The 24,428-nt window shown below is 34.1% G+C and overlaps 1 protein-coding gene across 6 annotated transcripts in view; it reads right to left on the reverse strand.

Annotated features, from left to right (window-relative positions):
• The window catches only part of LOC114347695 (2-oxoglutarate dehydrogenase complex component E1), a 114,265-nt gene that overhangs the window by 53,655 nt on the left and 36,182 nt on the right, over positions 1–24,428 (reverse strand). For 4 of the 6 annotated variants that reach the window (XM_028298409.2, XM_028298389.2, XM_028298397.2 and 1 more), the window contains exons 3-4: positions 23,438–23,644; positions 998–1,100 (exon numbers count right to left, since the gene is read on the reverse strand). In XM_028298409.2, the coding sequence (XP_028154210.1) occupies positions 998–1,100; positions 23,438–23,644 (310 nt within the window). Of the gene's footprint in view, positions 1–997; positions 1,101–7,867; positions 7,989–23,437; positions 23,645–24,428 lie in introns of all 6 variants that reach the window. The other 2 variants (XM_028298403.2, XM_028298377.2) reach the window with 1 other exon arrangement.

The raw sequence follows: 24,428 nt of genomic DNA on the forward strand, positions 1-24,428 counted from the left end.
GGACTGAGAGGATTACGATATCAAATAAGAAATAGGCAACAAGGGTAAACCAAGCTCCTCACAGAAATTACTACAGGTGATAGTACTGAATATAGTAATACAAGAGGTAATATAATAATATAGAGGTAATAGTATTTTGGAAAGTAACTACATATCTTGAACGTCCAATAGCTCAAGTGTCTCACCTATTAGAAAACATGATGACAGATCATCCGCTTCCGGACTTGTATACTCGTTGTCTGAATATGTTTCTCCGGTATGGCTTAATAGCAAACACACGAATATCGTTGACACCCAATTAAATCAGACAATGATATCAGGTACAATTAGACCAACTCCGAACTATTGGCTTCCCTTTCTGAGTTACATCCCACTGTCGAAACTACGAAGAAGTCATTCTCTTCTCAGAGAATATAGAAAAATCCAGGCTGACTATCAACTACCCATCTACCATGGCAAGCTTGATATCGAAATTAATAGACTGCGTTCCAGATACCCTCCATTTTAAAGGCTACCTCCTTACGACACGAACATTTCTGCCTCACCAACGCCTAAAGAAGACAATGGGAGAGAGACTGACAGCTTACAGAGATGGACAAAAGCCCTTAAAACTCCTGAGTGTGACTGTGGTACACAAGGATATGGCCCGTCACATTGTTGAAGAATGAATGCCTCCATATAAGGGAGCATAATGTAAGATGAGGGGCATTCGTTATCAATGTATTATATTCTATTATATTCTTTGTTATAATAACCAGCAAATCTTTTATAAATACATGTATACAAGTATGTATGTAAAAGTAAGCAGTTTAAAGTTATCCATAGCTATAAGGGTGCAGCTGACAGCCAAGTCGTGATGAAAAGAAATAAAAGCATATTTTACAAAGTCTACGGACTAACACTACTGATGGCACACGAAAGTTACGTGCAACAAAAAATTACTTAAAAAATTTTCATTAGTGCATTAATGCAACGTATTAATAGGTGTTAATCTTACCAAAGTTGTAGTTTTTGTACACCAACTCTTGTGGCGTCTGATCGTCCAGATCTGCGCTGTTAATACCAAGGGGATCCAACTTAGCTATGTGATGTCCTCGAATCTAAAAAAATTAGCCAACACCTCTATCTAGTTTCACAGCGCAAATGTGAGGGGAGAAGGTATGTGTATGAGGAATTTTGTACAAAGACATACACTTCTTGGTATTACTTTAAGTTTCTTTAATAAACCAACAAGTATATCTACGCTGAACTATTCTTAAGCAGTGCACCTGCATCTTTATATTATTAAACCTAGACACCAGCTTTTATGCTTTAGAGACATAACGTAACAACACTTTATGAGAATTAAGACAGCCTAGACATATGTTGATTTAAAAACATCTATAACCTGACATTGTAGATATACAGAGTGGGCCAAAGAAAAGAGTCCACCTCGATATTTGGCAGTATTTATTAGATTTTAAGAAAATGACGAGACAGGTCGATTTTTGATCTAAAGAGGACACATTTTTATGATACATACATCTGTCATTTGTCAACCCCCTCCCTTCCACTTCTCCCATCCCTTATTTTTAAATAGGGAATAGGGGTCGTGTACTAGCTCATTTGAAAGGCAATTTAATTCTCTATTCAGTAATATTAATCTTGACATAATTACTTATACAGGGTGTCTAAGAAAAAATATTTTGAATTAAATTAATTGACACAAAAAAAGAATGTTTGTAATTTATTTAACTCAAAATACATTCTACTGCTGACAGAGAAAAGAAAAAAATTATTCTTTGATAAATAAACATTGTTTGTTGCTTAAATTCAATATTCAACATACCAAGAGGCAGATGGGTAGCAGCTTGAACATTGAAATTAAGCGAAAAGCAATGTTAATTTATCAAAAAACATTTTTTTCTGTTCTGTGACAGCAGTAGAATGCATTTTGAATTAAATAAATTACGTATTTACATTCTTCGTTGTGTGTCAATTATTTAATTTAAAAAAAATTTTCTTGGACAATAGAGAATTGAATAAACTTTCAAATGAGCTAGCACACGACCCATATTCCCTATATAAAAATAAGGGGAGGAGAAGTAGAAGGGAGGGGGTTGACAAATGACAGATGAATATACCGTAAAAATGTGTCCCCCTTAGATAAAAAATCAACCTATATCGTCATTTCCTTAAAATATAATAAATACTGCCAAATATCGAGGTGGACTCTTTTCTTTGGCCCACCCAAGAATTTTTTAATTCTAAAATTACAAAATGTAACTCTATTACTATACTTCGATATCTTCAATACTCCTCGAATCTATATACATGAATCTATATTAATTCAAATATTTCTACAAAACAACTATTTTAAACCACAACCTTCTATAAGAGCCCAGGTTAGTGAAGCAAAACACCATGTTAGTCTACTGACATGACACCAATAGGTTAGTAGGCGCCTACCATTTACACAAAAGATCTGTCAAAAATTGAATACGTCAGCAACAAAATTGAACACATTTTTATAGAAATTGATACATCACTCAGTTCACAACATATTTTTTATATTTACTATTCTTTCAAAAGTTACTTCTCCCTTTTACTATTTTCTGACATCCGATACCTTGAAACTTGACAGATGTCAAAAATTACGTTGACAGATGTCAAATTTGAGAAGCTGTCAAGTTCAATTTCAAAATAATGACACCGAATAAAAATATGCATTTAGATTATACCTATGATTCTATAGAAACATGTTCAACCATGATTATTACGTACTTAATAATTGATATTTACAGCGATATAAGAAATCAGTTGGCAAAGAAAAGAACGAATCTTCATCGTTGTGTAAGTGAAAATTAACAGAAATCTTAAAGTCTTGATAAAATACCAAATAAATGATATCAAATGTATCACAAGTTGTAAGTGATACTGTATTTGTGGGTTTACCCTAGACCCCTGTCAAAGGTTAAGATGTTTTTGATACCTTTCGTATTACTTGATATATATATATATATATATATATATATATATATATATATATATATATATATATATATATATATATATATAGACCGGTCACTCTAGTATAGAGTATAGGTCGCTCAGGTTCATGAGCTCTTTTAATCCATTTCATGCGGTGGATTGGTCCGCATAATTCCTCTTCATTATCCTTTATAGATTTTCGTGTTTTTTTGCTTTTTCTGTAATCTGTTTCCATTCTTTCCTATTCTGTATTTTTTCTCTCCAGCCTGTAATTTCCATATTGGATATTATATCCTCTCGAAGTTGGTCTTCCCATCTTATTTTCGGTCTTCCTCTAGGTCTGTTTATTACTGGCGTCCAATTTGTTATCTGCCTAATTAGTGCATCTGCTTCTCTTCGTTGGATGTGGCCAAACCATTTTAACCTTTGTGCTTTAATGAATCTCACTATATCTTCTCCTTCCATTAGATTTCTTATTTCGTGATTCATCAGAATTCGTATTTCTCCTTGATCTGTTTTGATTGGGCCATGTATTCTTCTAATAATTTTTCTTTCTATTATTCTCAGTTTTTCTTCATCTTTTTTTGTAAGGCACATTGCTTCTGCTCCATAAGTGATGACTGGTCTAATTGCCGCTCTATATATCTTTGTCTTTGTTTTCGTATTACTTTATATTGACATAATCCAATCGTGGTCCTGAGTTCATTCCTATGTCAATCCAGAGGAAATTCCAACGTTAATCTCAAGTTAGTTTCAAAGGTAGTCCCAGTCTATCTCACGTCCTGCCCAGAGTTGCAATCACGTTTCCACTCAGCTAAGTATCGAGCCCCCGCGTATTCAAGACTTGACTGCCCAGAAGCTCAACGCCCAGTTGATATGTCTACAGCTCAAAGTTATTGTGAGTACTTTTCCTTATATGTATTGACAGCCAATTTAAGCGAAGTTGTTTCAAGTTAAGAAAGTTGTTACGCAATACTGCGAGAGACTGGATATACATATGTAGATGTAAATTTTCTTTGTCATATATGAGATTGTGCATATTTTATGATCTTTTATTACAATTCAATGTTAATTGATAATTTTAGTACCTTCTTATGTTGCCGTGCACCTATAGTGCGTTGGAGAATTATTTTAAGGTCAGACGTCTGTCCTTTGCAGCATGTAAAAGCTAGCCAGTGTTACTTATGCCTGTCCAGTTCTTTATAAGTCGTAGCCACGACATTTGTTTGCGACCTACTCCGCTTCTGTCCTCAATCTTTCCTTGGATGATTAGTTGAGAGATTGCGTATTTTGGCCCTCTCAGGATATGGCCCAGGTATCCAATTTTTCGTACCTTGATGAAGTTGAGCAATTCTCTCTCAGTATCTTAAGACTTCCTTGTTTCTCACCCTATCTGTCTAAGATATGCGGAACATTCTTAGCAAGGTCCACATTTTGAAGGCCTCCAACTTATTAATGGAAGATGCCTCCAACTTATAAGATATTTTCAACGTCCATGTGTCCATGTCTCAATGCTGTGTAAAAATATGGAACATACTTGCATCATTTAACGGAGATCGAAGGAAATATTGCGGTTACAAAGTAGCGGTTTAAATTTAATAAAAGCTTGTGTTGCTGAGATTTTTATTTGATTTTATTTCTTGTCGAGGATCCCATTGGTTTTTCACCATCATTTCCAAGTATTTGAATACGTTTTCACTTGCTCGATTGGAGCATTATTTACTTGCGGTGTAGTGCTGTTTCACATTATAAGAATTTAAACGTGCGATGGTTAGAACGCACGACAACATTCCAATGGTGGCTCATGTAATCATATGGGCTGTTTCACATTATAAGAATTTTGAACGTGCGAGGGTTTTCTCGTGCGATAGTTTTGACGCACTTGTCCTTTTCACACAATAAGAATTGAGTCACACGAAGATATTTTGCTGTGTTGTTTGGTATATTATTTTTATTTACACTATATTAGGTATTATATATCATAGAAATGTATAAAGATAGAAACTTGACGAGAAATGCTCGGAATGGTGTATACCGTGCACTTAACAGTGAATTTGACGAATTAGGTGATAAAGAAAAAACACATTTGGTAAGCACAGCAAAATTAATTATATGTTACTGATAACAACAGTAATTAAAACTGCTAAGTATATTATTATAAACTTTATTTTACATAGTTGCAATTAACGTTGAATATATAGGGTGTTCCATCAATATGTGTGAATATAAAAATCTATAAATCGTATCTTTTTGCGTTCATAGGATGGACACAATGAACTCGGTTCCTATTATTTCTCTTTCTTCGACAACAAAGTAACCACAACGCTATAATGTGATTTCGCTCCATATAATAGAACTATACCTTTTATTCCACGAAATTGTATTTAGTTTTATAGGGTAAACGACTCGGAAGACTGGAGTAGGGCGGCCGTCGCGTCTTGCGTGAAATTATCTAAAATCAGCATTAAAACGAGGGAACAACATTTAAAATGGATGATGGAGGGTCTTTTAAATTCTGTACATGAAAAACATAGATTGTAATGTTGTTCTGAAGCTATTTCCTTGTGGCATTTTTGTAATAAACTATTCTAAATGGAAAATAGGCCACAATTTAACTAAAACATGATTTTATTAACGTTTCCACACCCAAATCGGATGTCAAAACGTTAATAAATACTTTTTTTAGTCAAATTGTGGCTTATTTTCCATTTAGAATAGTTTATTACATATATTATACAGTGCGGTGGAGTAAGTGTTGCCCCCCCCCCCCTGTTAACTTGTTTATTTTAAGAATATGTATAAGCAAAACGCTCGGACAGATCGATTTTTAAACTAATCATAGTATATCATAGCATCAACGTTTCGAACTTTACGCGATCCCTCTTCAGGTGACAGGCATAACTTTGATTTTTTTAAATGGTAAAGTACATCATGTGACACCTCATTTAACAGCTTTTAAAATACTGATTTCAAAAATGTTTAATACTTTAATCCTTTTTGAGATCGCAGGACCAAAATTTCGGTCGAACTCTTTTTAAACGCATTTATTTTTTTCGAATTCTGAGAAAACTAATAAGTATTTTTGAAAAATTTAAACGCAGAATGAAAGATTAGATTATTACCGAGGGCTGACAGTCCCTTAGAATAAACAAAAAGTTTCTTATGAATGATATATTTGAAATTAAAAATCACACTAAATTTTCTCTTTTTTCCACCACTGTGACTTATTAAAATCAACATTATAGGAGTTTTCAGGGACTTTGGACCATCGAGAATACTGTAATATTTCATTCTGCGTTTAAATTTTTCAAAAATATTTATTAATTTTTTCAGGATTCGAAAAAAATGATTGCATTTTTTTAGAGTTTTTAGATTGCAGTATTTTAAGAGCTTTTAACTGACGTCTCGCATGATGTACTTTCCCATTTAAAAAAATTAAAGTTATGGCTGTCACCTGAACAGGGATCGCGTAAATTTCGAAACGTTGATGCTATAATATACTATGGTTAGTTTAAAAATCGACCTGTACGAGCGTTTTGCTTATATTCTTAAAATAAACAAGTTAACGGGGGGGGGGGGGCAACACTTATTCCACCTCACTGTATGAGCTAATCCAAGATCCTACAAATAACTTAGTAGAACAACGATTAAAAAAACAAATTAAGACTTTTAATTAAAAACATAAGAAATAATAACTGACAAAATAGAAATTGCAAATGAATTAAATACGCATTACAGTACATTAGGACAAAAGTATGGATAAAAATACCCATTTGTAATGATACATATCAGACATCGTATCATGTACCGACCTCAGCCACAAAGTGTAAATAAAACTAATATACCAAACAACACAGCAAAAGATCTTCGTGCGACTCAATTCTTATTGTGTGAAAAGGACAAGTGCGTCAAAACTACCACACGAGAAAACCCTCGCACGTTCAAAATTCTTATAATGTGAAACAGCACGTACTCTTAAAAGTGCACCCTTTCTTATTGTTATGCATTTAGTTTTTCCAGCATTTATCTTCAAGCTATATGTTTTTATATACAATTTTAGTATCAGTCTCTATTAAACATGTTTAATCGGAATGGATTAAAGAATCTATCATTTAATATTCTGATTTATTTTATTTGCATACAGTTAATCCATTGCAAGAGGACCTAAGCTACTTCTCAGGTTTCCTTATATTTGATATAAAATTGTTATATATTTGAATATATACACCGTTTGTAGGCGTCAACGCCCTTTCGGTAGGAATCTATGGGGGAGTATCACTGAGCCACAAGCCCTTACCCCTTGCCGTACTGCTTTCCCATAGGCCGATCAGACACCAGCTTATTTCAGACTAAGCCCTAAGCGCCGGACTCCACTTGCGATTTTTAGTCGCGCGATTGTTTTGTCGCGAATATTGAACACATTGTTTCAAATTCAAGTCAATCCATTTGCGACCAAATAATCGTGGATTGACTTGTATTTGAAACAATGTATTCAATCTTCGTGACAAAACAATCGCGCGACTAGAAAATCGCAAGTGGAGTCCGGCGCTAAACGATTATTAGAATTTTATACTACTGCGTTGGCATTTCCAGATTAACTAGATTTGTCGATCGAGCCCCTCCACCGTTTGGATATCTGACCGACTATATATTTGGATATTTTATCAAACTAATGAGTTTTATTACTTTGTATACATTTGACATGATATTTGACTACTTTATTTGATTATTTTGATTTAGCATGGATGAATAGATTTTTCCTATTCTTTTTCAACGGTCCCTTATATCGCCAACAAAGTACGTACTCGACACCATAAACTAGATGATATAAAAATGACAAATGTTTCAAACTGAACGACCATTATATCTCTCGTAGGAAGAGTTGTATTGGTCGTACCTAATTTGTGTTGCCTCGTGATCACGTCGGGTGGGGAGCCGGCCCCTTCGGATACGGTACTATTTCGGTCAGTGAACATGATACCCAAGGGATCCAATTTTGCGATAAAATGGCCGCGAGCCTACGACAATTGCAATGGTTCAACAAATTGACAAATAAAATGACGTGTGTTAAGCGTTGGTCAGTCACAGAATGTACAAAATAAAAAACAGTTACATATAGCTTCAGTACGATCTGTGAAAAACTTCTCCGGTGCCTGGAAGAGATATAATTTGAGATATACACTTCTCCAAGAAATTGATGCACCACCTTAAAAATGGGTTATTTTTGATGTCTCGAATTTCCTAAACTTGTTGTCCGATTTAAGTGATTTTTTTAATATGTTGTAGCCTTAGTCTTTAAAAATATCGCTGTAGTAATATTGTTGTTAGACAGGTAAATTGTCATTGTATACCGAATGTACCAATCAAACTGTGATTTTTCTTAAAGCTCGCGTGACCCTGTGAAATATTCTAGCATTTATAAAATACATACTGAAATTAAAACGAAACTATAGCCTCATGTTTTCTTAACATTCTCTTCTTTGTTTCATTCGCTCATGCAGGATAATAAAAAAAGTTACGTATATCCACAAATGCTTCGTTTCCGAGATAGGGGGTGTTGAAGCTTTTCTTACAAACTGACGATTTATTTATTGCTCTAAAACCGGTTAAGATATCCAAATGACATTTGGTGTAATGAAATTAGGAATTTGTTATTCACCATTGGCGAGCATACGGGTAATATGGCCCTTATATGCGCCAATGGTGGACATAAAATTCTTAATTGAATGTCCAAAAATGCACAATAACTACCCCTTACAACCCATCATATTTCATTTGCTTATTTCAACCGGTTTTAGAGCAATAAATAAATCGTCAGTTTATAAGAAAAATTGCAACACCCTCTATCTCGGAAACGAAGCATTTGGGGACATACGTTTATAAAGCAAACTGTTATTATTTTTTCATGCAGAATTACCCCTTAAAGTTTACAATACTTATTTAAAAACACCCTGTATTCATGAAAAATAAGGCTAGTTGTTAAAGCACCTAACTTTTTTATTAACAAACATATGCGAATGAATCAAAAAACAGAAAACATGAGCAGGGGCGGTTTCTCCATTGGTTCACTTGTGCAGTGAACACCCAATAAAAGTTCATTAAAATACAGTATTTTTAAATCTCATAAATATTAAAATATCATTAAAATAATCTCATAGAATCATTAAAATATAAGCTTATTTATTAATCATATTTATTTGCTCTACGCCGCTGGATGCACGTGGCAAGTGCAGATACTTATGATCTGGTGCAGAATTCAAATTGAACCAGCCAGTACTAACCTACCCCTGTAGTTAGAAAGAGAAATCTTAAAATCGGTGAAAAAACATTTCGCTTACCTAAAACAGTGAGGATTTGTGCAATGCACCCAGAGACCAGTGGAGCGTTTCGGTTCACAGTTTGGAATTTTCTGTTGTGGGTTCTAGTTAAATACGGTTAAATCTTAAAACAATATTAATAGATTTATAATGGAGCCTTATTTAGTGGATTTTATAAAAGAAAATGCAAATAGTTTTGAAAATCGACTTCTTATAAAAAAGAATGGTCCACAATGTGCTATAAAAAACAAAAAGTTTAAACGTTGCTTTAAAGTTGAACAATATAAAAAAACTTCGTGGTTGTGTGGGTGTGATAAACTACATTCTTTGTTTTGTTTTCCATGTTTAGTACTTTCGAAAAATGAAACTATTCTTCAGAGTGGACAAAAACGGGCGTTCGGGATTTATCTCATTTATCAACAAAAATTAAAAAACACGTTCATTTAAAAAATGAATTGCAACTCTCAGATATTGGCAATATTGATGTTCGCCAATTATTAGATTCTGGGCATAGGAAATCAATAACAGACTTTAATTTTTCGCCTGTGCCGCAATTGCCCGTGGCTTTTGTTCACCATTTATATAGGGTGTCCCAAAAGTAGCGGAACGGTCGAATATTTCGCGAACTAAACATCGGATCGAAAAACTGAAAAATACGTCTTCAATCATTTTCAAAAATCTATCCAATGACACCAAACACCAATCCCCACTACACCCCCTGGAGGTGGGGTGGGGGGTAACTTTAAAATCTCAAATAGAAACCCCCAGTTTTTCTTGCAAATTTGGATTCGTTACGTAAAAGTAGGCAACTTTTATTCAAGACATTTTTTCGAACTGTAGATAGATGGCGCTATAATTGGGAAAAACGATTTATCCTGGTACCATAGGTAAATTATAGAAACGGTCTAATATCTCACGAAATACACTTCCAAATGAGAAACCAAAAAACAGATTTTTAATCATTTTCCGAAACCTATCGAATAACACCAGACATGACCCTCCAACCCACCCCCTGGAGGTGGGGTGGGGGGTGACTTTAAAATCTTAAATAGCAACCCCCACTATTTATTGCAGATTCGGATTCGTCATAAAAAATTAAGCAACATTTATTCGAAACATTTTTTTAAATTTTTGATAGATGGCGCTAATAAATCGTATTTTTCCAATTAAAGCGCCATCTATTAACAATTCTAAAAAATGTTTCGAATAAATGTTGCTTAATTTTTCATGACGGATCCGAATCTGTAATAAAAAGTGGTGGTTGCTATTTAAGATTTGAAAGTTACCCCCCACCCCACCTCCAGGGGGTGGGTTGGAGGGTCACGTTTGGTGTTATTCGAAAGGTTTTCGAAAAATATTAAAATCTGTTTTTTAGTTTCTCATTTGGAAGTGCATTTCGTGAGATACTAGACCGTTTCTATAATTCACCTATGGTATCAGGATAAATCGTTTTTCACAATTATAGCGCCATCTATCCACAGTTCGAAAAAATGTCTTGAATAAAAGTTGCTTACTTTTACGTAACAAATTAAAATGTGCAAGAAAAACTAGGGGTTTTTATTTAAGATTTTAAAGTTACCCCCCACCCCACCCCCAGGGGGTGTAGTGGGGGTTGGTGTTTGGTGTCATTGGATAGATTTTTGAAAATGATTGAACACATATTTTTCAGTTTTCCGATCCGATGTTTAGTTCGTGAAATATTCGACCGTTCCACTACTTTTGGGACACCTTGTATAATTACATTCCTTAATTGAACACCCATTTTAAATTACCACGAGCCGCCACTGAACATGAGGCTATAGTTGGGTTTTAATTTCAGTATTTTATAAATGCTAGAATATTCCACAGGGTGACGCGAACAAGGACAAAATCACAGTTTGATTGGTACACCCGGTATACAATGACAATTTACCTGTCTAGCAACAATATTATTACAGCGATAGTGTTAAAGAATAAGGCTGTATGTTAAAAAAATCACCTAAATCTGACAACAGGTTTAGGAAATTTGAGACATTAAAAATGATCAATTTTTAAGGTGGTGCGACCTTGGATAAGTGTATAGAGGACTATCAAATATTTGGGATATAATAACAACCTTCACAAAGACAGGTAAGTGAACACTATCATACCAGTTACCAGACATATTACTGCCCATGAAAAGTAGTGGTAGTAGTACTGCTGCCAGGAAGGATTATATAGATGGAGACGCAAGGAAAATGATTAGCGCAGTAGATTGCCAATGGACAGTGACTACCGATGAAACAAAGTCGTGTAGATTGAGGCTCAACTCCGGCTCTGTGACTGCTGTGGTTTTTTCTACTTCTAGAAGTACTATTTCCAGTACTCTTTCGTATACTTTGGAAGATATACTCAGTCTCTTCTATACAGTTTCTGCAATCCCATCTGTCACTTTTTCTTCCTTTCCTATCCGCTCAGGAGGGTTATATCTCCTATTACTACAGTCTCGTCTTCCACTTTTTTTAAACGGATAAAATGGGACTCCAAAAAATGGGAACCACACGTGGTAAGTGGGTTAAATTGAATTTAACCCACTTACCACGTGTGGGAGTCATATGTTGCCCTAAAGCCACATCCATAGGAATTTTATCCATCCTTTGGATTTTACGATGTTTACATTTATATGAGACTTTTAGTCTATTTTTAAAAGGTTTCAACCTTTGTATTTTTGGGTGGCTCACCATGTTCTTGTAACAATAATGATGCTCTTGTTACAGAGCGAAAACGTTTTGTTTCTATGTTTGTAGCCCTATAGGGGCTTTTTAAACTAATATACCTTTTACCAGGACAAAATTTTTTTATTAAATTTTACTTAGAAAAAAAATGTTTCAAACAAGAAATATAGTTGATTTAATTTTGAACAAAAACGCACTGTAAAAATTAGAGTTTACATAATGTACCAGTCAATACTACCCAATTGCTTTATATATACAGAATAAGCCAAATAAAAACGGGACATACGCGGTTGTATTGGAACTACATTTGAAATAGTCGACCATATAGAAGTTCGACACACATAAATCATAGCAACGTTAACCTTTAACTACACGCGCTGGCGTATTTTGTACGCCAGATATAAGAATTCTACTGCAAATATATTTAAAAATTTAATTTTTGTCCTTGTTTATCTTTCTAACCTATCAGTGGAATGTGCTTTACAATTGGTTTTAGTTTCGTTATAATAGGCGTTCTTGGAAGATCGTAATTTACAGTTTATTATTTGTTGTTTCCGGTGGTGGACAATATACGCCACGATTATAGTAGTATAAGTACATCTTTCAATTGTTTTTTAGTCATTATGGCACAAAATATATTTTTCTTTATAACAATACTTTTTCTCATGTAAAAAATCACATTTTAAAAATTTTTTTATTAGTAATTTTATTTATTATGGAAACAGATTCCAGCTATAAATCCCAATTAGCTTAATGAGAAGGAACTCCAAGTATTTGCTGATACCGAAGAAGGTTTATAACAAACAACTAAGTGTGTTTTTTCAAAAAAAAAATAAACAAATCTGCTGTTTTTAAGTGTACTTTCATGTGGCGTATAAAGTACGCCACGCGTGTAGTTACGTTATAACTTGATGCGCGGGTAGTTAAAGGTTAAGATAGGCATCTATAATTAATATATCGTTCGACTACCTGTCTCCTTTTACGAGCGAGCCGCGATATGCGACACGCAACCGGTTACTTTCGGCTGAGCTCATGGGCTTACTCGTAAAAGGAGACAGGTAGTTGAGCGATATTTTATACATGCCGATCTTAACGTTGCTATGATTTATGTGCGTCGAACTTTTATATTGGTCGACTATTTCAAATGTAGTTCCGATACACTGTATTAACTGCGTATGTTCCGGTTTTATTTGGTTTATTCGGTATGGCAAATACATACTGGGACTTTTCAAAAGGTAAATGAATAATTATATCTTTGTATAGCTTGTGCAACTATTCTTAAAGTTATACATTCTTTAATAAGACCAATCCTTAACACTTTGATTTGATATAAATTTAGTAACTTATACAGAAATTTTGAAAATCCAGCGAAAAACCCAAATGTCCAAGCGACTGGATAATCTTTCAGTTTGTCCTGAAAAAGTTCTAAAAATGTATTACACCTTAATCAATAAATACTCTTTACCGATAGGTTAGTAACTAGCACATGATCTGGTTAAACTTTATCCAGGTGTAAGCATGTAAGCTTTCGTCTACAACCCTAATATAAAACTGCATTATCACTTCAATCGTGAAAGATATATTTTGAGGACTAAGTATGGATATATGTTAATTCAAGAGTGTAAATTAGAAAGGTCCAAAGTGCCATTTTTTCAAAATTTAGTTATCGACGTAGAAATGTTCTGAGGTCTCCGCTTGTCATCCTAAAAAAAAGGTTCTAAGTAACAGCATTAAAATTAGAGTTTCAGAAACTTCTCATAGATGTCGGTGGCTATATGTAAGGCACCATTTTGGTCATTATTCAAGAGATATATTCACAAAGGAGTACATTAGCCCTGATATTCAGTGCGTGTGTACAAATGCACCCAGATTCAACAGAAACATATAAGTTTTATAGGTCTGTGTTCATCGAAGAGAATTTTCCTAGTCAGTCTTGACACGTATCATAAGTTGAGTTGTCACATGTACAGTACATATGACAAACTTTATTACCAAATTAAAGCCAAGGATGGGTCAACTAAAGTCCCATCACCGTAAGGTCGAGAGGGAACTGACACCAGAGAGTAGGGTATCAGAAAATAAAAAGACTTCCCTTAGAAGCATGCTTCCACATCTACGTTCTTCAGAACACCAATTTTTCTGCAAACAGCAGCTTCAGATTGAAGATGTTTGAAAAAAAAGAAAAAAAGTATCTCATACAAGCTAAGGTACTTACGCCCCTTCCTAATTTGCTTCCTGAAAATATTTCTTCTAGTTATAGGAAGTTACTTTTGCAATAAGCTTTCTTAGGATACGAGTTTGTCTTTTTAGTTTTCCATATAGCCGCTTAGAGAGCGCAACCAATAAAACCTTTCGACACAAATATAACCTCAATCTTTTGTTGACATAAATCGAGAGTTTCATTGCGATACAACAAGTCGTGTAGATACGACGAATTTTTGAAATTAGCAAGTCGATCGAAAAATGGATCTTTGCCGAGAATATTTTCGAGCAATAAATTTTTACAATTTTCGGAGAGAATTATCCCAACAGCAATGTCTCGCTGAAATGTTTTCTGTATTTGGGAATTAATCACCACACCAGTCAACTATTTCCAGCTGATATTGCAAATTTCAACGTGGTCGCTCCAGTCTCATCGACAAATTCTGGCCAGGTCCACCCAAAACAGCAATCACACAGCAAACATTGATGCGGTTCGTCAGCTAATTAAGGTTGACAACATGCCGTGAGATAGGACCTTTGGGCATTTCAAAGACCTATATCCAAAAGATACTACATGAAGAACTGGGTGTTACGAAGTTGGTTTCCCGTTAAATTCATAATTTGCTCACAGAAGAGCAAAAAGCGGTAAAAAAACATAATTCGCGTCAATTGGAGACGAAAAACATTGGAACGGTTTAACAAAGGAAGCTCAAAAAATCCAATCTAATTCAATCCGCTATGTGGGTGTTTCACGAAGAGGAAAACCCAACAAAAGTGAACCGTTCTCGAAGTGTGTCAAAGAAAATGGTCGCACCTTTTGTGTTAAAATCTGGCAATGTGATGTGAAGAACGTTTACTTCTGCTTGGTATACATATAACTGTTTGTTTACCAGAAGTTATCGCGAAACTCCGACAAAGCAACACACAACGGCGAATCATCCTATATCAGGATAATGCAAGTGCTCACAATGCCCAAAAGACAATAGAGTTTTTAGAGCTTCAAAACATCAAATTGTGAAACCATCCACCGTATAGGCCCGGACTAAGTCCAAACGACTTCTTCGCGTTACAAAGATCAAGAATTCAATGCATGGGCAGCTATATACAAAACTAAAAAGACAACCCTCCTAGATTTACCATTTTATGTTAAATATATGTACCAAATAAAGTTTTTGTCAGTAATGTCTCAAAACCTTGTTTTTGGCACTTTGACCCTTTCTAACTTCCACTCTTCTTATTGGTCTTTGCTTTAGCATGTAACAAAGTAATTTTTACGGTACCAGTTTTATGTCAAGGCAGTAGAGAAAAAATAAACTGTATGATTAACAAGAAAGTTTTTTCCTTCTCTTGTTATATACATAAATAATAATTTTATAAGAAGTAACATAATCGATTACACTAAATCCCTCTACAATGATAATAGTTTGTCGCATTTACTGTAAAATTGACCAAACCTCAGTAAAAATATACTGATTAGTAAACTAATTGACAAGTATTAGTACTATATAAATAAATAAGAGCTTGTTAATGATTACTAATTGTTTAAATATCCACGTTTTTCCTAAAAATTGTTTGGTAGGCCATCAATGACAAAACTACATCGTCACTGAATTACTAATTGGTCATAATTTTCACAACTAAACTAGTAACACATTTTTTATATAGTAAACGAATTATTTCATCATAACCTAAAGCAGGAGAACCTAAAAACTAGAAACTTGGGACTAAATGAATAAGTTACTCACTTATAGACTAACAAAAGCAGGAATAAAGCAATTCCTCTTCATTTTTTGTGTTTCTGAGGTTTTTTTTTGTTTTCTTGTATTAGGGTAATAACAAACACGTTATACAAGCTAAAAGAGGGGTATGACAAGGTTGACTTCTATCACCATTGCTATAATTTAACTTGTACTCAGAAGTTATTATACACGAGGTACTGGATGACGAAATAGCTGTCGTTGCAGTAAACGGAATCCATATTAGTAACTTAAGGTATGCAGATGACACGGTTTTAATGGCAGAGAATATTGAAGATTTGCAGAGAATAGTCCAAAAATGACAAACTTACAATATGGCTTAAATATGAAATGGATAAAACAAAGTTTCTAATCTTCACCAAGAAAAAAATAATAATGCCCAACTTATTATTGATGGCCAAAATATCGAACGTGTATATAACAACTATAAATATTATACTTTCGAACTTTATTAATGAGAATAATGAATTTGCAAAGGAACTAATTTATGAAAATGAAACATTTTTTGCAATAGAACCTTGAGTGTCGACATAAAAATGTGCATGCTTAGATGATAGTAAGTATCCTCCTATAGTCTAAGAGCTAGTGAACCCTCCGACTAACAGTCGTCCTGTAAGGCTAGAATTTTTTATAGTGATAATTCATAGCACACCAAGGCTAAAAACCAAGACCTGGCAGGCATTAGCGGTGCACGTGTATCTACCAGGTGAATCGAAAAGTGCAAATTTAGGGGGTAAAATAAACTTTCTCCTGTGAGGTTTAAATTTAAGTATGTGTTTGAGTAAGCCATTTAGAAGAAATGTGTACAATGACAGGCGATTCTGAAGAGCATAAGACCTTGCCAGGCGAGGGGAAAGATTAGGGGTTTTTCCTAAAATTATTCTTTTTGCATCGAACAATTTTTTTTAGGTTTTTTGAATAATTCCAAACAGAAAAGGTCTTTAGTGATTTTTCTCTTAAGTTAATAGTTTTTGTTATATAAGCGATTGAAAATTTTGAAAATTGCGAAATGGCCATTTTTAACCCTAAATCGGACATTTATCTAAAAATTTCAATGTTGCCAAGGTACGTAGATATTCTTTAAACATTGCTTGATGAAATCCCGAAGATTTTTTTGCAATAAAATGTCGAAAACCCCTTTGTTTTTTTAATTGCTAATCAAGCGGGCGCGACACTGTAGTATAAGTGAGGACGTTTGAGTTTGCATAAATTCATTATCTCGAGAATGGGCAAATTTCAAGAGAAATCCTCAAACAGGTCGATTTTTATTTTTGAATTAGGACTTTTTGGCATACATATATAATACTAGTGACGTCATCCATCTGGGCGTGATGACGTAATCGATGATTTTTTTAAATAAGAGTAGGGGTTGTGTGATAGCTCATTTGAAAGGTTATTTAATTCTCTATTCAGTAATATAAACATTAACATAATTATTTATACAGGGTGTACAAAAAACAATTTTCTTCTAATTGTCAAATTTAATCAAAGTTAATTTAATAAAAAAAAAAATTTTTTGTACACCCTGTATAAATAATTATGTTAATGTTTATATTAGTGAATAGATAATTCAATAACCTTTCAAATGAGCTATCACACAACCCTTACTATCATTTAAAAAAATCATCGATTACGTCATCACGCTCAGATGGATGATGTCACTAGTATTATATATATGCGAAAAAGTCCTAATTTAAAAATAAAAATCGACATGTCTGAGGATTCCTCTTGAAATTTGCCCCTTCTCAAGATAATAAATTTATGCTAACTCAAACGTCCTCACTTATACTACAGTGTCGCGCCCGCTTGATTAGCAATTAAAAAACAAAGGCGTTTCCGATATTGTATTGCAAAAAACTGTTTGGGATTTCATCAATCAATGTTTAAAGAATATCTACCTACCTTGGCAACTTTGAAATTTTTAAATAAATGTCCGATTTAGGGTTAAAAATGGCCGATTTCGCAATTTTCAAAATTTTCAATCGCTTATATAACAAAAACTAATAACTTAAGAGAAAAATCACTAAAGACCTTTTCTGTTTGGAATGATTCAAAAAACCCAAAAAAAATGTTCGATGCAAAAAGAATAATTTTAGGAAAAACTCCTAATCTTTCCCCTCGCCTGGCAAGGTCTTATGCTCTTCAGAATCGCCTGTCATTGTACACATTTCTTCTAAATGACTTACTCAAACACATACTTAAATATAAACCTTACAGGAGAAAGTTTATTTTACCCCCTAAATTTGCACTTTTCGATTCACCTGGTAGATACACGTGCACCGGTGATGCCTGCCAGGTCATGGTTTTTAGCCTTGGTGTGCTATGAATTATCACTAGAAAAATTTCTAGCCTTACAGGACGACCGTTAGTCGGAGGGTTCACTAGCTCTTAGACTACTAAAAGGTATTGAGGCAGCCACTCTGATCAAAGCGATGATGAGAAAAGTAAGTTTTTTTATGTACCTATTTATATTTGTCAAATTATTAGTTTAGTTGAAAAAATAGTTAGTTCTATGACACCGTAGTTTTTTCATTGATTATGTGGGGCAGCGTGGAAAAACATATATTACAGTAATTTGAATTAGCATAGTACTATTTTCGAAGTAGTTCATTTACACCATAATTATCGAAACAATATCAATAAAGAATAATTTCCAAAAATAAGGAGTGAAAAGTGGCTTAATGAGGTTAGACTTAATTACGTGTAATTAACTTATCGGGTTAACACCATTAGCCTTATTATTAAAAAACTATTAACAATGTTTTCAAAAGTACTCGTAACTGAAATTTTAACATTTGCTTTGAATATCCTAAATTTAATTTTATTGAACTCTTCAGCTCTAGTTCAACCAAGAAAGGAATTTATACAATATCAAAAACCGGTAGAGCAAAACATATTTTATCTTCCTTTTTAATATTGATAGTCGCTACGAGATAAATTATATAAATAATAAATGGTTAAAAGACTGATAAATTTTGAACACACTTATATGAATCAAGCAAGTGAAAAATAATATGTCAAAGTGTGTAAAATGCATCTAGGTATTTCCTTAGCTAAGCGCTTTCGACAAAATTGTCATCATCGGAGATAATGGTCAGTAGAAGGTAAAAAAGTTCCAATACTTGAGGTTATGTGCATGAGCATCTTAATAGTACATATCTGGTTGTATTACAATTTTTTATTTAATTATGTATGCACTATAGTTGTCTTCCGTACAACCCACACAAGAAAAAAAAACAAGAAAAAACGGCCACAAAACTTTACAAACATATTAAAACTTTCTTCATGGCGTGGGTGTATCACTGTATCACCCAACCATCTTGACCGACGAGAAACAGCTGATTTGACAGTTATTGAATTGATTTTTTTGTTTTTGAAGTTATACTTCTTTACGATCGAGAGTGAAATTTTATAATGCCGGGCGCATGCGCACACAGACAGTATGTAGTTTGTTGCTAATCTTTCAAGATATGTATGTATCAGCGCTGTCAGCGCAAATAAGTCATTAAAAGGATATATTAGTGTTTTTAGTAAATGTATTATTTATTATAATTTTTGTGTCTTTGGATTTGTCTTCCTCGGGAATAAGATATTTTATAATAATAGTAAGTATATTTTAAGTATTTTTGTATACTTCACTTGGTCTATTAAATTTGTCAGTATGTATGAGAAATTTTGTAACCTGTCAAAGCAAAGGGGATATAGCTCAATGGTCGAGCGTGTGACTGGAGATCGAGAGGTCCCGGGTTCAAATCCCGGACGATTCATATTTTTTTTTGGTATCGTTTTAATAAAAAATTTTTAAAAGTGGTAGGTAAGAAAGTTAGTTTAATATTTAAATAAAATACAAATAACCTGTATTTATTTCTCTGAAATTATATAATAGAAGTATAACTTCTTACGTCCGTACAAAGTACACACACATTCTTTTTTTTCTGTTGTGTCAAATTCATCGCAAGTACAGCATTTGTCACCTTGTGAACATTCGTTTATCAACGGACAAGACCAGTAAATAAAGGGATATCTTTGTGTTGCAGATACGTTGATTTCGACTACTTCCGAATGTCGGTTCTCTAGACCGTCTAGAGTCTAGACAACCCTCAAAAGGTCCATCAATTTTTAAAAACTGGAAGGAAATCGGGTATCTTCTACACACCTCAATATATAGGCATTGGCCACCAGTTTTCTAAAAAGAGACCATCGTATTCGTCAGCCGAGGGGCAAGGAATGTGCATCCGGTGAAGATTTGTCGCCAGAGAGATATCCGCTGCATGTAAATATCTTTATCATAAGCTAAGCAACAGGCTAATTTGTTGTAATACAGCCCGGGTGTTATGCTCTTGTATTTCTTCTTGTGATAGCCACAATCACTGGTATTGTCTTCTCTCGCGTTTTCATCTGGTTTTAGTCCATCCAATTAGGATACAGAAAAAGGGCAGCATTTATATGTCGATCCTATATGTCGACAGAAGTATGAAACCAGAATTCTATACCACATGTTTCAATACAAAGAAACCGTGAGTCATACAATAAACATTTTATACTATACATATTTAAATTATTTGTAGACTCGCAATATTTTGATTTTTATAATAATTGCATACTACTGCTATCATATTAAATAAACACGTATTATAATTGTATAAATATTCGCGTTATCTTCATTTACCGAAAAATAATAATTAATGTTGCAGATAAAAACTGATTTATGGAAAACGAGACAATTTATATAGCAGTCTTCCAATCTTGCAATGTTTATATAAATGCAAGTATTATTTTTTTATCTGATTCTCTGTGCCTTGACAAATATTCTGATAACAGGTTATTTTATTACTTAGTTCTCCCGGCAGCACACTGTTTCGCTGTTTTTCGTTCGGAATAGAGCTCTGATGATTTCTTTCTTTCGATATTTCCTTACTCGGATAAAGGAGAAGGGAGTCTTCGGCAAGGTTAGCGCCCTACTGACGGACTATAAATACTTTGCTCATCTAGACACGGTTATGCCTAGGGACAGCACGGTTTCAACGACGGCGACCAAATGCGAGAAAAAGGAAAAAATTCTTCGAATCGGTACGTGGAATGTAATATCTCTGACAAAGTTAGGACAAATAATCCCGGACAAAAAATCCACACAAATTATCCCTGGACAAAAATCCCCACAAAAATCCCGGACAAATAATCCCCACAAATTTTTTTGGACAAAATATCCCCACAAAAATCCCGGACAAAATATCCCCAAGAAATATTTGCTACCGAATAATTTTCTAAAAGTTTTCCCGTGAATGCAATCGACGAAAATGTTTTTCAGGCTCAGTGCATGAGACATAGATAGCAATCGCAATGAAACCGCTTTTCGGTACGAAAAATTAAGATTAAGCATGAATTGTAATTTCGATTAGCAAATTTCGAATTCCAATTCCATGTCAAAAACTTCAAATTTTACATGACAAAAGAGTGCGAGTTTTTTAAAAATCGTGGAAAATATGGGGAATGAGCTAAGGCTATGGGAATCATGTTTGATTCATGATGCATGATCACTCTGCTTTGAATAACTATGTTCAAAACATTGCGTATTCGTGATGATAACTGCTCGTCTCGAAAACGATAATCTTGATAGTAATGCAAAAAAACCTGTTCCTTTTTGTAAATTTAACGTCAAGAATATTTAGTCATCACCATCATCATCAATGTTTACTATTGCTTTCCATGTTTGTCGCTCCTGTCAGTGTTTACCATTGTCTCACTCCCATTTTCTCCAGATCTTTTCTGACTGCATCTTTCCACATTTTTCTAGACCGTCCTACAGACCTTCTCCCATTTGGCCTCTCCGCGGGCAGCTATGAAAGATTTTTGAAAATACTCATATTTTTTGTCATGTAAAATTTTAAGTTTTCGGCATGGAATTGAAATTCGAAATTTTGTAAAATTTCGGGAGAACTATTCGGCAGCACATATTTCTTGGGGATTTTTTGTCCGGATATTTTGTGGGGATATTATGTCCAAAAAAAATTGTGGGAATTATTTGTGCGGGATTTTTTGTCCGGGGATTTTTGTCTGGGGATTTTTTGTCCAGGGATAATTTGTGGATATTTTTTGTCCGGGATTATTTTTACGGGGATTATTTGTCCGGACCCATCTCTGACCAAAGAACTTAAAGAGAAGAATATTTGTATCTGTACACTTCAACGAAAAAGGGAAAAGGCCAAATTATGTTAGATAACTACTTAAGTAATGTTCTACACAGTGTTGCTGTGAAAGAAACCAGACCAGAGCCAAAGAAGGAGTCGCCCTATTAGTACATCGAAACTTGAAAACCAAGTAAAATACTGTAAATATGTCCCAGAAAGAATAGTTCCCAAAAAAATTAAACTAGACGCCAAGGCCTTAAATGTTATAGCAATTTATGCATCTGAGAACAACAGATCTTATCAGAGATCTTAATGCACATTCTATAATTTCCAGGATATTACTATTATTTGTTAATTTCAGTTATTATCTATTATTATTCCTTTACTTTATCACTTGAACATACTACATATTATCAAAATTGGTTCCTCTCTTATTTGATCCTTGTTTGCAATAATAATTCCTAAATTATCTATGTTTTATTACATTTTTCTATTTCTCTTAATGTTTTTATCTAATGGTATACGAATATGTAGCATAGTTATTAATTCTAAAGAATTGTTATTCTTGTATACGAAAACGTAAAAAAACTACTTCAAAAAATCTAATAACATGTAATGTAAAAACGATTATTAAAATAAACTACTTAATATATATTGTCAATGTTTATTCCTTAAATATTTGTAACAGAATTAATATACTTGTGATAAGTGATTCATCATTTTGCCCAAACTAAGATTAAATAAATACTATACCAAGATTTTGTAAATAAGGGAATTTAGTATAAACGATGAAATAACCTTGAAGTAATCGTAAGTTTACAAACGACATTTTCATTTTATTTTGTAAACAATTGAACGATTAAGCTTCATTTACACTTGGAAAGATTACTGGCTGAAAGTACTTGCGGCCACTAAACTTGCTTGTAGTTTTTCGTCTACATGTTTTCAAATTCAAAACAGGAAAAGATAAGTTTGAGTCAGGGATTGGATAAGGCGTAGAAATCAGTAGAAATAATCTGGGTGGGTCAGAACGACTGTTAAAGGAGATACCAGTTGAAGACCTCCATTTTTATAGGAATTGGAATTTTATGAGGTTATCTTACCAAAAGTTTCAAGAACTGCTAAAACTAGTTGAACCTAAACTTACAAAGTCTGAAACATGGATGAGAAGTCATAGTTCTCCTCAAATAACAGTAGAAGTGATTACGATAACTTGCTACTGGCTTATTAGACAAGTAACAAGTACATTTTACTGTTGTTTGCACATGGCAAGTTTAGTGGCCGCAAGTATGTACTTTCAGCCAGTAAACTTCCAAGTGTAAATGAAGCTTTAAGAACCTTTAATAACAATACTAGAATATTCCACTTACTTGGTAACTTCTGATGATAGCCTGAACCGCCAAGTGGTCGTCGATGACCTTTTCGCTGATCGGTGCGGCTCCAAGACCGGTGGATCCGGCCAAGGCTGGCAAAAATGAGGTGACTGGTAGCTCATTCTTTCCTAAAGGTGCTAAAGACGGTGGTGCTTGGTACCCGGCGCCTCCTTGAGAAGAATTTCGAAAAAATGAATCCCAGGACTGTAAAAGAAATGGATGGAATTACTCTATAAGCTTTTTATAGTGCATAAATTGTAACGTCTGTCATTTTGGTGTCTTATTCGTCAAAAATGTAGCACTAAGTTTTATCTGCATGCTATGAGCTACAGGTACACTTTTACGTTATTGTTGGTCAATACTAGAGGAACCTGAACCTGGTCTGAAATCGGCCTGATATTCTCCTATGATTTAGTGGAAAGAAAGTGATCCGAACCGCATACTGCTCTCCTTATTCTCACATCCATTAAGTTTGTTGCCGCTCTTCTGTCTATTAACATCTGGTCACACAAACAGAAATGGAAAAATAAGTGTTGAATGGGTAGCATGTGAGAGTTCATTTTAAATGAAGTAAGAGACAGACGTACTCTCAATCATTTATTGTAACTTCCGACGACCGATTTCGCTCTCTAAAGTATGGAGAGCATCTTCAGGTCAACGGTTACAAGTCACTAAATGCTACAAATAAAACCAGAGTTAGTACAATGTCTGGTTGTAAAAGATGCTAAAGATTTATAAGATCAAGCCAATGTTGAAAAACATACATTAAAGTAGTGAAAATAGCAGACAAATACATATGCATGTAAAAGCGGGGGCAGCACCAAACGTCCCCAAGCAAACAAAAGCAGGCAAATACATATGCATGTAAAATCGGGGGCAACACCAAACGTCCCCAAGCTTACAAGCTTATGTGTTTGTAAGCTTGGGGACGTTTGGTGCTGCCCCCGATTTTACATGCATATGTATTTGTCTGCTATTTTCACTACTT

The sequence above is a fragment of the Diabrotica virgifera genome, chromosome 1 (genome assembly GCF_917563875.1).
Source record: "Diabrotica virgifera virgifera chromosome 1, PGI_DIABVI_V3a".
Lineage (NCBI taxonomy): Eukaryota > Metazoa > Arthropoda > Insecta > Coleoptera > Chrysomelidae > Diabrotica > Diabrotica virgifera.